General features: G+C 38.0%; 1 protein-coding gene across 21 annotated transcripts in view; it reads left to right on the top strand.

The window, feature by feature from the left end:
* The window catches only part of DMD (dystrophin), a 991,104-nt gene that overhangs the window by 729,718 nt on the left and 247,936 nt on the right, over positions 1–13,450 (top strand). For all 21 annotated transcript variants that reach the window (XM_083734089.1, XM_083734109.1, XM_083734093.1 and 18 more), the window contains one exon: positions 2,038–2,249. In XM_083734089.1, the coding sequence (XP_083590215.1) occupies positions 2,038–2,249 (212 nt within the window). The remainder of the gene's footprint in view (positions 1–2,037; positions 2,250–13,450) is intronic.

The following is a 13,450-nucleotide window of genomic DNA, read 5'->3' as shown; positions in this document are numbered from 1 at the left end:
CTTTTAAATGTAATTTGCTCCAGTGTCAGTACTTCCTGACTAAACTGATGAGGCACCTCAGGAGGATGCAAAATAAATTGAATAGCAACTTTGAAATTGGCAAACCTTCTCGACTAAAGTGAATCTGAATGTGCTGGTAGCTGGAGCAGTTCCAGTCTTTGGACCTGTGGCATTACAGCAAATTTGGCGTTAAAATCTTCAACTTTATAAAAGTATATAGATGTAATGCTATTACTGAGCAGATCCTATCACTATGTCTTTAATTATTTTATTAACTTTCTTTAGCTTTCATACAAACAAGAATGGAATCAGCTTGGAGGAACGTAGGGAGGAAGAGGTGGGGAGCAGAAAAACACCTCCGGGTTGCATTAGAATGGAAGTCTACACCCAGTGACTTTAGCATCACATATGATTAATACATATGGGTCATTATAGGGTGCCCAGATGTTCTCACAAGCTCTTTTGTGTTGCTGCCAATGATAGGCAGCAGATCATATTGTTGCTTGTAAATGAAAATGATCGCAGCTGCTTTGTTTGTTTGTTTAATATTTTCATGCTGCCCTTCCTTCAAGGAGGTCATAGAAACTTGCAAGTATCATCCCCCTGACTCATTTTATCCTTACAACCTGTGAAGTTAGGCTGAGAAAGTGGCCCAAGGTAACACAGTGAGTTTCATGGCTAAATGCAGATTTCAACATGGATCTCCCTGTTCTTACTTCACCAGCCTAACTGTAAACCACACTGGCTATAATGCCACAACTCAGTGGCTCAAATCATTACTCATCTCATCTATCCCATTGGACTGTATTACCTTCAGTTCTCATGAGGAATGCTTTATCTGGAAAAGACACTATTAATTTCCTCTTTCCTTTTCTAAAGCTAGAAAGAATCCTTTCTGGAGCAATGGATTTGTACAGTTGACACCTTTTTATTCTTGACTTTTTCAGAGTTCTGAATAACGTCCGTAGGAAAGAGCTCTTCATGCTCTCAAATAAGGGTCACTGGCTAGGGAAAGAACTCATTTTTCCCTCCACTGAATACCATATGTTCATTGTAATGTTTGAGGTTTTATGAGGCTAAGCCATAACCCTAGCCAGGGCTCTAAGTCGGGCTGCAAAAATTCTTCTCTACCATTTTCCTGGTATTGAGCTCACATCCATAGAAAATGTTTTAAAGCAATGTTCTTTTTTTACAAACTGCTTGCCCTCTAATAGTGGAGGTCAGGCAAGCAAGGGAAATGTTTCATAAACTGATAAATCCCTTCACACAAAACTCAGCTTTGTGAATAAGGCGTTAGGAATACTTAAACATCCATCTTCAAAGAAACACTTAAAATGACTGCTAATAAGCTATAAAAGATTTTGCAGACTTCATCCTGTACATATGCTGCCATTTTTGCTTCATAAGCAATGACCTGAACACCTGCAATATAGGGAATGATATCCTGTGCAATTACCATGTCCCTATTGTTGATCAGGTGCTATCCTAAATTGCATCCATTCCCTGAATGTGTATTGACACATGTATGTTTGGAACAGATTCTGAACTTTTTCCAAAATATGCTTGCTTCATACATACTTCACAGAAACATTAGAAAGCATTCACTTTCTTTCCTTACAAAATAGTAAAGGATGGAAGATGAATAGATAGAGAACAAATTTTGATCAGGTGTAAGGAAAAACTTTATTTTCTAGTGCACTAACTAATGTGAAGTATATTGTTTCCACACTTAGTTGAAAAGGATTGTCTTTTCTATTTCAAAAGCTATTCTCAGTTTCCATATTAAAAGGAAGTATCAATTTTGTGTAAAAAATAATGTGATGAATAGATGTTTTATGTGTGATACTTTTGGGTTACTTTGTAATAAATCAGTGATGCCTGAATTATATAAAAATCTCCTTTAACTCTTCTCTAAAGAACCTTTCCTGATTGTCTGTATTGTATTTGTCATGCAAATTAGTGGAGAACTTGATCAGAGTGGTCATATAATTTTTTTCCAAATAATTATTTCATTGGTTTTCCCTTGTATGTCACCAGTTGAAAAGATACAGAACCAGTGGGATGAAGTCCAAGGGCACCTTCAGAACCGAAGACAGCAATTACATGAAATGCTGAAAGATTCAACACAGTGGTTGGAAGCCAAGCAAGAAGCTGAGCAGGTTCTGGAATGTGCAAAAGCCAGGCTTGAATCATGGAAGGAGATTTCTTACACTGTAGAAGGCCTAAAGAAGCAGAACGCAGAACTCAAGGTACTAAATGAAAAAAAGGGGGGAATGAAGAACTATTCTTTCTTTTTTAATGCTCAGAAACTGCTTCTGAATTCCACATAAGCAATTTATGTTTGTGTTAATAGTTAAATCTTAGCCTTTTGTGCTTATTTTAATCTTTTATATGGATAACTTGAATGATAAATACAATGATTAGTACTACAGATAATAGTAGATAGGGAAAAAATGATTATATTAGTGGAAAATAATTATATTATCATAGATTTTAAAAATTCTAATAATTGATAAAAGATGCCTGTTTTTCTATAAATTTTTCTACTTCTTGGTTATCCTCTTTGGTAAGTAGGTTTTGTGATCAAAGCAATTTCCAAGACCTTCTGTATTCACTCCTTTAATGTTAGGATCCACTTTTCTTTCCAGAGTTGTGTTACATATTTTAGCACCTGCTAGTAGGTTAGTAGCAACATCAAGTCTTTCTCTCTTAGCTCTGTTTTCAGTAAACAAAGAAATGCAGATTTGAGATTTCTTGATACGCAGTATCCCAAAATGCCTTGACTTATGTCAAGGATCCTGTTCCAAAAAGTCACTTTGTATGCATCTCCAAAGTAATAACCTTTGGTGGCTCCTTGTGCATCTACTCACACAGCTGCACCATGCAACAACACAATGTTGCTTTATTAAACAGATTATAAACAGGACTAACTCTGAGCCCAAGTTACAGAGAACTGAACTAGTAAAGGGCTGAAACACACACAACGTAAATTCTACCTACTGAGTCATAGGAGCAGCAATGGTTGCAGTACCCTTTAACAATTTACACACCATAGATCACACCCAGAATATGTGGCTATTGTTGACTTTTGATTTCCTTCAAGTCCCAACAAAATTAATTCAGTCAATATATCATGTTTGATTTGTGAGGGGTGAGGTACCATTGATATATGGATTTGAACAAATTTTCTTTCAGTTTTATTCTTATTAATGTTCTCAGAACACATTTGAACAACCAAGACCATTCTGCCTATATAGTAAGGTTGCAGTTTCCCAGATCCTTCGCTCCTCTTCTTTTATATATGGGTTGTAACGGACTGTATGCAATGTCAGAGGGTAATAGATAATTTTTATAATTAGTTTTTTTGAGCTTGTACCAAGAAAAATATTTTCAAAGACTGAACATTGGCATCACTGTCCATGTTTAGTTGTTACACACTATGTGTGTAAGTTCAAAAAACCTGAACATTTGAGACCTTGCTTGACTAAATGCTTCTACTGCCCGCTAATATGAAATTACGGATCCATCTCTGAATCATTTGCGTGTCGAGGTCCCCAGGTCCACCCCAATAACTCACACATCACACAGAATTTTTGTTTAAGGTTTTTGGCATAATTTTGGCCACAACTTTATTAAAATACAAATTTGTGAGTGGTTGCTTAGGCATTGGTTGCGACTATCTGCCCCCACCATGGGGGACAGACTGACATTCCGCACGATGCGGAAGTCAGAATGGGGGAATACACTTGGGGGTTACGCGGAGCAGCGAACCTGCCCTCACCCCAAATGCAACCAGGAGCTCATTGCTATGGCCCGAGCCCCCTTGACAGAGTGGACAAGCAATAGTTAGCCCCCAATTCCTTTAACGGAATCCCTTGCAGCAGCAGCATTAGAGGGGCAGGCACAGCCAATCCATACCCCTCAACCAATCAAACCATAAACCAATGCCTAACCGCAACCTTACAAGTTGTGACGATTTGCTACGCAGTAGGCAAAAACCAAATGGCCCCAGCCAATCAGCCAGATGGACAAAATTCCTACCAGGCCCCCGCTCCAAAACAGACGACCCCATGACAGGCATAGCAAGGTCAAAGCGAACAACCCTATTCTAGGGAGGGAGGGATGGGTAAACCGCTGCACAGGCGAAAAGAGGAAGCCCTAGCCTCGTGCAAGGAGTTTTAGCATTTCTGGCTGTCAATCAATAAATGGCAACATTAATTTCTTCCCAACAACAAGGGAAGCCCCAATCGCATCAGTGGCCAATGATCAGTTAGCCCGCCCCCAACTTTGGAGTGTCCTGGCGGCCCCCACCGCAACACGTGCTCTCCATGAAGGAGAACACGCTTTACCAAGTTATAACATATTTTGCTGAGCCCAGATTTATGAGTTTCAAGTGGTAAGCAATTGATTCTCTGTAGGTTCATTTGTTTATATGGAGGTCAGTGGTGAAATAGCTGCTGAAAGTTTCTGATGAAAATTATTCCAAATTTTTAGCTCAGGGTTGGCGGATGAAAAACATTTTAGGTCCTAGGTCTTCTTTGTCTGTTGTGTGATTTATTATTATTATTCCGCAACTTTTTCCCTGAAAGGGACTCTAGGCAGCTTACATATGCAGTGTTTTGAGGTTTATCATTTCAAATAAATTAAAGTACTATTGTTAGTCATTCTCTTAATTAGGAATCATCCGTTTCTAGTTTGTTGAGTTCATTGAGTAGAAATAACATTTTGGGATGAATAATAAATGTTGCTAGTGCTATCTTGCCTAGCTAGGGTAAGGAAAGAAACTTGCATTCCTCCAGACCGTTTCTTTCCATTATATTTATTTTTTGTAGTTGTATTACTTTATTGTAGTTCAGGATATAATCATATTCCAATATATTAGACTGGATTATTTCAGCATTGTAAATATGTTTCTTCCTCACCTGGTTCAGCCGGCCAGTCAAAGCTACACTGTGATACCATGATACATATTTTACTGGCTACTTTTTAGGGTGTCCTGCTGTGATTCTGTCATGTCACCAGGTTTTGTGACCCTACACCACTCCTCAAATGTGTCATTTGTTAAAAAAATTAAAATTTGCCACATGAACTTTGGCAGTGCCTTCAGAGGGTTGACCATAGGTCAATGCAGCCTTTGGCCTGAGAAAGGTTAGCCACCCCTACCTTACCGAGTGTAGTCTGGTTAAGATCAGTGATACAGGGTGTGTGTGTGTGTGTGTGTGTGTGTGTGTGTGTGTGTAGATACTGAGAGAGAGAGATGAAGAGAGAGAGAGAGAGAGAGAGAGAGAGAGAGAGAGAGAGACTGAGACTCATCTTTTTGAAGAAAATATCATTTTTCATTTGATTTTATGAATGAATGATTAAGTTGGGCAGTGCTGAAGTGCATAACAGCCTTCCAGTTCCATCCATAAATTTGATGCAGTAGGGTTTTGTTGTTGTTGTTGAAGCAGTTTGAGTAGTTTCATTTTACACAGTATTCTTCAGTCAGATCTCCTATCACATAAAGACACATAAACTTCCTCATGATTCTGTTTTTTGAGCATCTTTCACTTTGTCCTGCATGTGTTGGGTGAACTACCACCTTCCCTTACTTCTTTGATATCACTTTACATTCTGTGATGCACTATGATGTTCAATTCCTCTATCTTATCCAGGCAGTAGAACTGATTAGTACTATAGGCTGTATCAGTGAAGGCAAATTAAATACTAAAGTGATCTTGACAGGAGCAAAGACTGGTTCTTCAGTTGGAAGAGAGCATAAAAGAGGCAAGTTTCAAAATGGTGCTTAAAAATCCTGGAAATTTTAGTAAGATAGTAAATTGCCCAGTGTGTTTCAGTGGAAACCTTCCTTTATGCACTGAAATAGCAAAGTAACAATATCAAATATTCACAGTATCACTGGTGTTTTTGAACTGCCAACCTAGCAGTTCAAAAGCACGTCAAAGTGCAAGTAGATAAATAGGTACCGCTCCGGCAGGAGGGTAAACGGTGTTTCTGTGCGCTGCTCTGGTTTCATCATCCTGGCCACATGACCCGGAAAAACGCTGGCTTCCTCGGCCAGTAAAGCAAGATGAGCGCCGCAACCCCAGAGTCGTTCACTACTGGACTTAACTGTCGGGGGTCCTCTACCTTTACCTTTAAATATATATATAGGATACATAATTATTATGTATAGTCATGTAGATCATTTTAAATAAGACCTCTCCCTGCAATACCTAGGCTGCAATTCTGTACACATTTTCTTAAAAATCATAAATCAGATCAGAAGAATCTTTATTTGCATCAACCACTAGCCATAGCAATAACATAAGATAAAATGTACTGAAGATAGAGGTGAAAGCTTAATTATACAAAATACATTTTGGAGGTTTATATCAATAATAAAATAATAGATCCTATTCTAATTGCCCCTGCTAAAAAAATTGCTGTTTTTGCTGTCACCTGATTATCTTGATGTGCTAGAAGAATGGACACAGTAGCAATGGCTGAGCAACCTGGCATGGACAGCAGTAGAGGGGTAATACCTCACTCCTCATATCTGTAGGCCAGAATCACATGAGCCACTAACTCAATCCTGCCATCACCGCATAGATATAACTGTATTTCCAGTGGGATTTTTTGAAATCGATCCGGAAATCGTAGAATTATAGAATTGTAGAGTTGGAAGGGACCCCAAAGGTTCAAGCCCCTGCAATGCAGGATTCTCAACTAAAGCATCCATTGTGGGTCACCATTCAACTTCTGCCTAAAAACTTCAATGAAGGAGAGTCCACCACCTCCCAAGGGAATCTGTTGCACTGCTGAACAGCTCTTATTGTCAGAAAGTTCATACTGATGTTTAGTCGGATTCTCCTTTCTTTTAAATTGAAGTTATTGGTTTGGATCCTTCCCTCCTGAGAAGGAAAAACAAGCTTGCTCCATCTTCCATGTGACAGCCCTTTAGATATTTGAAGATGGCTATCATATCTCCTTTCAGTCTCCTTTTTTCCAGGCTAAGCACACCCAGCTCCCTCAACCATTCCTCATAAGGCTTGGTTTCCAGACCCTTGATCATCTTCAAGGGTTTGCCTCCCTCCATATGAGGCCCTTCTTCATGTGCCTTTCTGCAGTGGCTCCCTATTTGTGGAATGCTCTCCCCAGGGAGGTTTGGCTGGCTTTTCATTACCTTTCTGCACCAGGCGAAAATGTTCCTCTTTAACCAGGCTTTTGGATGATTGACATCTGATGCCCTTTTAAAATGTGTTGTAGAAGGGAGAAATATTGGGTTGTCTTTGTCTTTATTATGTATTTTATATTTTTTATATTGTGGTTTTATGTTGTGAACTGCCCTGAGAACTGCGGGTATAGGGTGCCATGTGAATAATAATAATAATAATAATAATAATAATAATAATAATAATAATAATAATAATTGGCCGTCCTCCTCTGCACGCTTTCCAGCTTGCCAGTATCCTCCTTAAATAATCATAGGGTGACTCATTGGATGATACTCAATATCTTCTGAGATTGTGGTTTTATGACTTTAATCTACTGGTATGACATTGGTATGTCAGCTGGGGATTTAAATGCAATATATAGCAGATTTGACTTTCATGTTGCAAGATAGCATCTCAGGAGAAGAATAAGAAACTAGTTGTGTGTGTGTTTTTTAAGAAAATATAGTCCACAGTTGTATGAATTAGTTTCATTCAGCTTGTGGTTTCTGTATGCCTTTGAATTTTAAATGTATAACCCTCCTAAGTGCTAGGAGCTGGTTATTTCTTCTAAGAGGCCAACCTAGAGATGGTTGTGGAGGAAAAGAAACTGGTCACCTTGTATAAGCCTACAAATCCTTTGTAGTACATAGGTTTCAAATAGGGAAAGAGAAAACTCCAACATCTTACCTGATTCAATGAATATTGAATTTTGGTCTCTACTGCCAGCCTGCCGCCTCATGACTGTGTCATTTCTTGGTACTAACAGCTCTCGTCAATGTTGAACAGTTGTTTGTTTTTCTTGTTCTCATTCCCCTAAATTCAAAGAAATCATTCTCTAGCTTAGCAACATTTTTATTTTCATCCTTCAAAAGAAAAATCTCCCTTTGTCTGCCTTGTGATTCTTATTGTGTCAAACCCTGCATAAAAGCCTCTCAGATGTGATGGCATTAGCAGTTTTGTGCTTGACTGAGCTAGACATATGTGAAATCAAGAGAACTCAAATCTTACTGAACTCAGTTGATTTAGTTTTCTATTATAAGCTGGTATTTGAATGTATGGATCTAATAATAAATCAGGATTTCAAGACAAGTGCTTTCATGTTTTCTGTGTTATGATAAGCAGTTGTTGGCATTCTATCCCTAATATATTATACAATGCAGAGGGAATTATTTTCAGTGTGTTTGTCACTTTTAATAGAGTTATTATTCCTTACTAGCTCTCTTTTGTGCATATGATGGCATGTAGAAAGAGGCTGCTGAGAGGGATTTTTAAAAGACAATGTTGAAACTAATTTGCCTCCTCTGATATGACTTAATTTGTAAAAGGGATTATGAGGTCCAGCGTTGACATGTGTTTTCAACGCTAGGTCTTAACCCAATAAAATGTCAAGTAAGAACAGGAAAGTGGCCTTGAGCAGGTGGAAAGTTCCTTTCCTTGACTCACTGAATAAACTAACAGAGAATCCAACATATCAAGGATTGGGCAGTGAGGCTTCCTGACAATTTTAACCCTTATAATTTATTTTTCTAGATATTCACTAAACTGAGAGCTACTGATTTTTGCATCAGTAATATGATAATATTCATTTATGTTTGAAATTATACATTCTAATTTGTAATAAGTATCTGATACTTTACGTCTAATCTGATTTGGTATTACAGTTGAAAATTGATGACGTTTATATTAAACATGTATTTTGCCAAAATTCAAGTATTCAAAGTGCCTTATGTGTTTTATTGTTGTAATCTTCACAACAACCCTGCAGTGTAGGCCAGTATTGCTGTACCATTGCTATACATAGGTTGAAAAAAATAATAGTCATTAGTTCTTTTCTGATATTTGATGCATACCCTCCAACATTTCTCTGATGAAAATAGGGACATCCCAGTCCATAATGATAATTTTACTATTTATACCCCATACATCTTTCTGGGTTTTCCCAGCCACTCTGGGCAGCTTCAAACATATACTGTATAAAAACATAATAAAACATTAAACATTAAACAAAACTTCCCTATACAGGATTGCCTTCAGATGGCTCGGGGGTTGGATAACTCCATACCCTCCAACACTTTCCCAGTGAAAATAGGGACATCCTAAGGAAAAGTGGAACATTCTGGGATCAAATAAGAAACTGGGACGGCTTCTTTAAATCAGGGATGTCCCTGGAAAATAGGGACACTGGAGGTTCTGTTGATGTGAGTCCTCTTTCATACTGCATCTCTTCTTACATTAAAAAAAAATATTTATATGGAAGTAGCAACAAAATATATTTGTGATTGGAACATACATATTTCAGCATAACACACACCAATGGCAAACAAGTTTTCATTTGCATGTCTCTGCCAACGATATGATCATTCACATATTACCGACATACTGTACACCTTTTCCTGACTACCTTCCCTACATTTGTCCTCCAACTGATAGGGAAATCAGTGGCGTAGCGTGGGGGGTGCAGGGGGGGCCGGCCACACCGGGCGCAACATCTGGGGTTAGGGTTAGGGGGCGCAAATCCACGGGTTAGAGGGTGCAAATTACTTGCCTTGCCCTGGGTGCTGACAACCCACGCTACGCCACTGAGGGAAATAAAGCCTATGAAGCTTGTGGGAGAGGTAACTGAAGCAGCTTCTGTTATTACTGTTATTGCTATTGTTCTTCTCCTCACAAGAGCCCAGGGCAGTTAATGGCAAAATTACAACATTAAAAACAAAGTAACAATATGGTACAAAGTATAGCAGACAAATCAGCATTAAATTATACAAATTCAAATGATGTCCCTCTTATTATGCTCCAAAGGCCTGTCTGAACAAATATGTATTGAGTTGCTATCTGTATGCAATCAGTAAAACATCAATCTACTAAGGTTATTTGTTTGTTCAGCTTTCAAACCGCCCTTCATGCAATCAGGATTTTCAGGGCAGTTTACAAAATAGTAATTAAACAAACATCAATGAAAGCTATTTAAACAAGAAAAAAACAAAACAAAAACTACGGGAATTTAAAAATCAATATGCAATATAAAAACAGCAGCAGTTAATAAGTGCATTAAGACCTTGAGCAATCAATTTACAAGTAATTACAAGCTATTAAAACAACAGCATTATGTATCATTAAAATAGCAGCAGATATAACCATTATTAAAACGTAGTGCCATAAAATTACCCAAAAGTAGGCTAAAATGGGAAGGTTTGGAACTTTTATAAAAACCACCACAGAGAAGGACCTGTTCTTGATATTCAGCTAAAGATTTGCTGGTAGGCCAGAGAAACAAGGCATCCAATACAGGGCTTAGCAACAAGTAGAGATTCTTTTCTATTTATTAAATGAAGAAATATTTTGACAGAACTTTGGCTTTGAGACATCCTGTATTGCTCTTGAATATGATTTTGGTATTGCATACATTATGTAAAAAACTGTATTTAAAGAAATGGACACTTGGTGGAATATAAATGTCTTATTTTTATATTTGGCCTTTGGAAAGTTCTATATAATTGCATTCACAGTTCTGTGAGCTGGGAATCTCAGTTAAAGCATACCTCTGCCTGCACTCACTGCCAAACAATGACTTTTCTTCTTAGTTGATCTCTTTCATTTCTACTGCTCTTCTCCTCCCTGTACTATACCAGTATCTTCTAGCCACAGTTGTTTACCACTGACCCTGTCACTACTTGACAGCACCACCTCTGCTACCAAAGTAAGAAAATGACCACCAGGCAGGCATTTCCCTGCATGTATGACCAAATCAAAAAGTTTGGGCCTTTGAACAGATTTCTGAAGGGCTGCTCTAGCCAACATTTTCTGTGCCCAGCCTGTGCATATACAGGAATGGCAGCCTACCAGTCAGCCATGTTTTTCCCTCTGCAGTCTTAAGAGATGGTAGGGCAGTTGTGGTGGGAGGAAGATGTGAGGGACTTTTGGGGCTACAAACATTTTATAATTAAAGAAAATTTCAGTATATATGATCAGAATGATGTACACATTTCCCTAATTCCTTAAACTATTTAACAGTCAGCAAAGTTATGAAATGAGAGAGATAAACTAAAATATGTCACAATGAAATTAAAGTAATGGAACACTTTTTGAAAGAAAAAAGGGAGCGAGAGAGGGAGAATGAAACCATGATTAATTAAGAGATAAATGGGGCCTGAAAGTAAAAAGAGAATGAGGAAAAAGAAGAGAAGAGGTATGTCATTAGTTTAATTATAAAAATTCATTATATGAAGTCATGTAAGACAGAAAATAATGGGACTCTAATAGGCTGACTGATAAAACACTCATTGCATCACTTTGGTCTCCATCTCTGTGAAAAGAAATGGAAGTGAGGACTGCACCTCTTCAAAGTTACTGAAAAGATTAATTGTTTTCTGAGAGAGAACAAGAGAGAGACCTCCTGTGTGTGTGTGTTTTTTTTAATTCTAACTGATGCTGGTGTTTAGTAATGTCAGGATTTTAATAGATATAAGTATTGAAGTTAATGGTGAGAAGCAACACTTTTTAAATAGTCCTGTAATGCGTTTGTCAGGCGGCCTATTAAATAGTATTCTTCAGACAGGATTACAAGGTCATTAAAATTCAAGCAGCACTGGGAAAAGTACACATTTCCTGAGTGAAACTTTATAGGCCATTACTTCATTGTGTTTTACCAATAAAACAAATAGCATGTGTTGATCCTGTTACATTAGCTCGCTTCTTTTAAACAAAGATGTTGCTTTAAAAATAAAACATGTAGAAAGCCGTATGAGTGAATGACAAGTACTGTGTCATTCTGTTACGAGGACTGTGAACCCTTTACATTTCTTTCAGTATCCATTTTTGGATCCTGGCAGTGCTGAAAATTCCAAGGACTGGCATGGCCATAAGTCAGACTCCATTTATTCATTCATTCATTCATTCATTCTGCCCTTTACCCTAAGGTGGCATGCACATTTCAACATCAGGCAGCCTAATAAAATACGAGCAATTGACACAAAATTAAATAACTAAGCATCTAAAACCAGTATGAACAATCACTGCAACAATGATATTTTTAAAAAAATCTGTGATTCATTATGAGCATAATGAATGTAAGAACCATGAACCTTGGTAAGTTGGATGTGGTCAAAAATGAGATGGCAAGAATAAATATTGACATCCTAGGCATCAGTGAACTAAAATGGATGGGAATGGGCAAATTCAGTTCGGATGACCATCATATCTACTACTGTGGGCAAGAATCCCGTAAAATAAATTGAGTGGCCCTCATAGTCAACAAAAGAGTGGCAAAAGCTGTACTGGGATGCAGTCTCAAAAATGATAGAATGATCTCGATACGAATCCAACGCAGACCTTTTAACATCACAGTAATCCAAGTTTATGCACCAACTACTGGTGCTGAAGAAACTGAAATTGACCAATTCTATGAAGACTTACAACACCTTATAGAAATGACACCAAAGAAGGATGTTCTTCTCATTATAGGGGATTGGAATGCTAAAGTAGGGAATCAAGAGATAAAAGGAACAACTGGCAAGTTTGGCCTTGGAGTTCAAAACGAAGCAGGGCAAAGGCTAATAGAGTTCTGCCAGGAGAACAAGCTGGTCATCACAAACACTCTTTTCCAACAACACAAGAGACGACTCTACACATGAACATCACCAGATGGGCAGCATCGAAATCAGATCGATTATAGTCTCTGCAGCCAAGATGGAGAAGCTCTATACAGTCAGCAAAAACAAGACCTGGATCTGACTGTGGCTTAGATCATCAGCTTCTTGTATCAAAATTCAAGCTTAAACTGAAGAAAGTAGGAAAAACCACTGGGCCAGTAAGAGGCAATCTAAATCAAATCCCTTATGAATACACAGTGGAAGTGAGGAACAGGTTTAAGGATTTAGATTTGGTGGACAGAGTGCCTGAAGAACTATGGATGGAGGCTCGTAACATTATACAGGAGGCAGCAATGAAAACCATCCCAATTGAAATGCAAGAAAGCAAAGTGGCTGTCCAACGAGGCCTTGCAAATAGTGGGGGAGAGAAGGCAAGCAAAATGTGAGGGAGATGGTGAAAGATACAGTAAATTAAATGCAGATTTTCAAAAAATAGCAAGGAGAGACAAAAAGGCCTTCTTAAACAAGCAATGCAAAGAAATAGAGGAAAACAATAGAATGGGAAAAACCAGAGATCTGTTCAAGAAAACTGGAGATATGAAAGGAACATTTCGTACAAAGATTACCATAATAAAGGACAAACGTGGTAAGGACCTAACAGAATCA

The sequence above is a fragment of the Podarcis gaigeae genome, assembly GCF_964106915.1.
Source record: "Podarcis gaigeae genome assembly, chromosome: 4".
Classification (NCBI taxonomy): Eukaryota; Metazoa; Chordata; class Lepidosauria; order Squamata; family Lacertidae; genus Podarcis; species Podarcis gaigeae.
The sequence above is the reverse complement of the archived record's forward strand: the minus strand, read 5'-3'. Positions and strand labels throughout refer to the sequence as shown.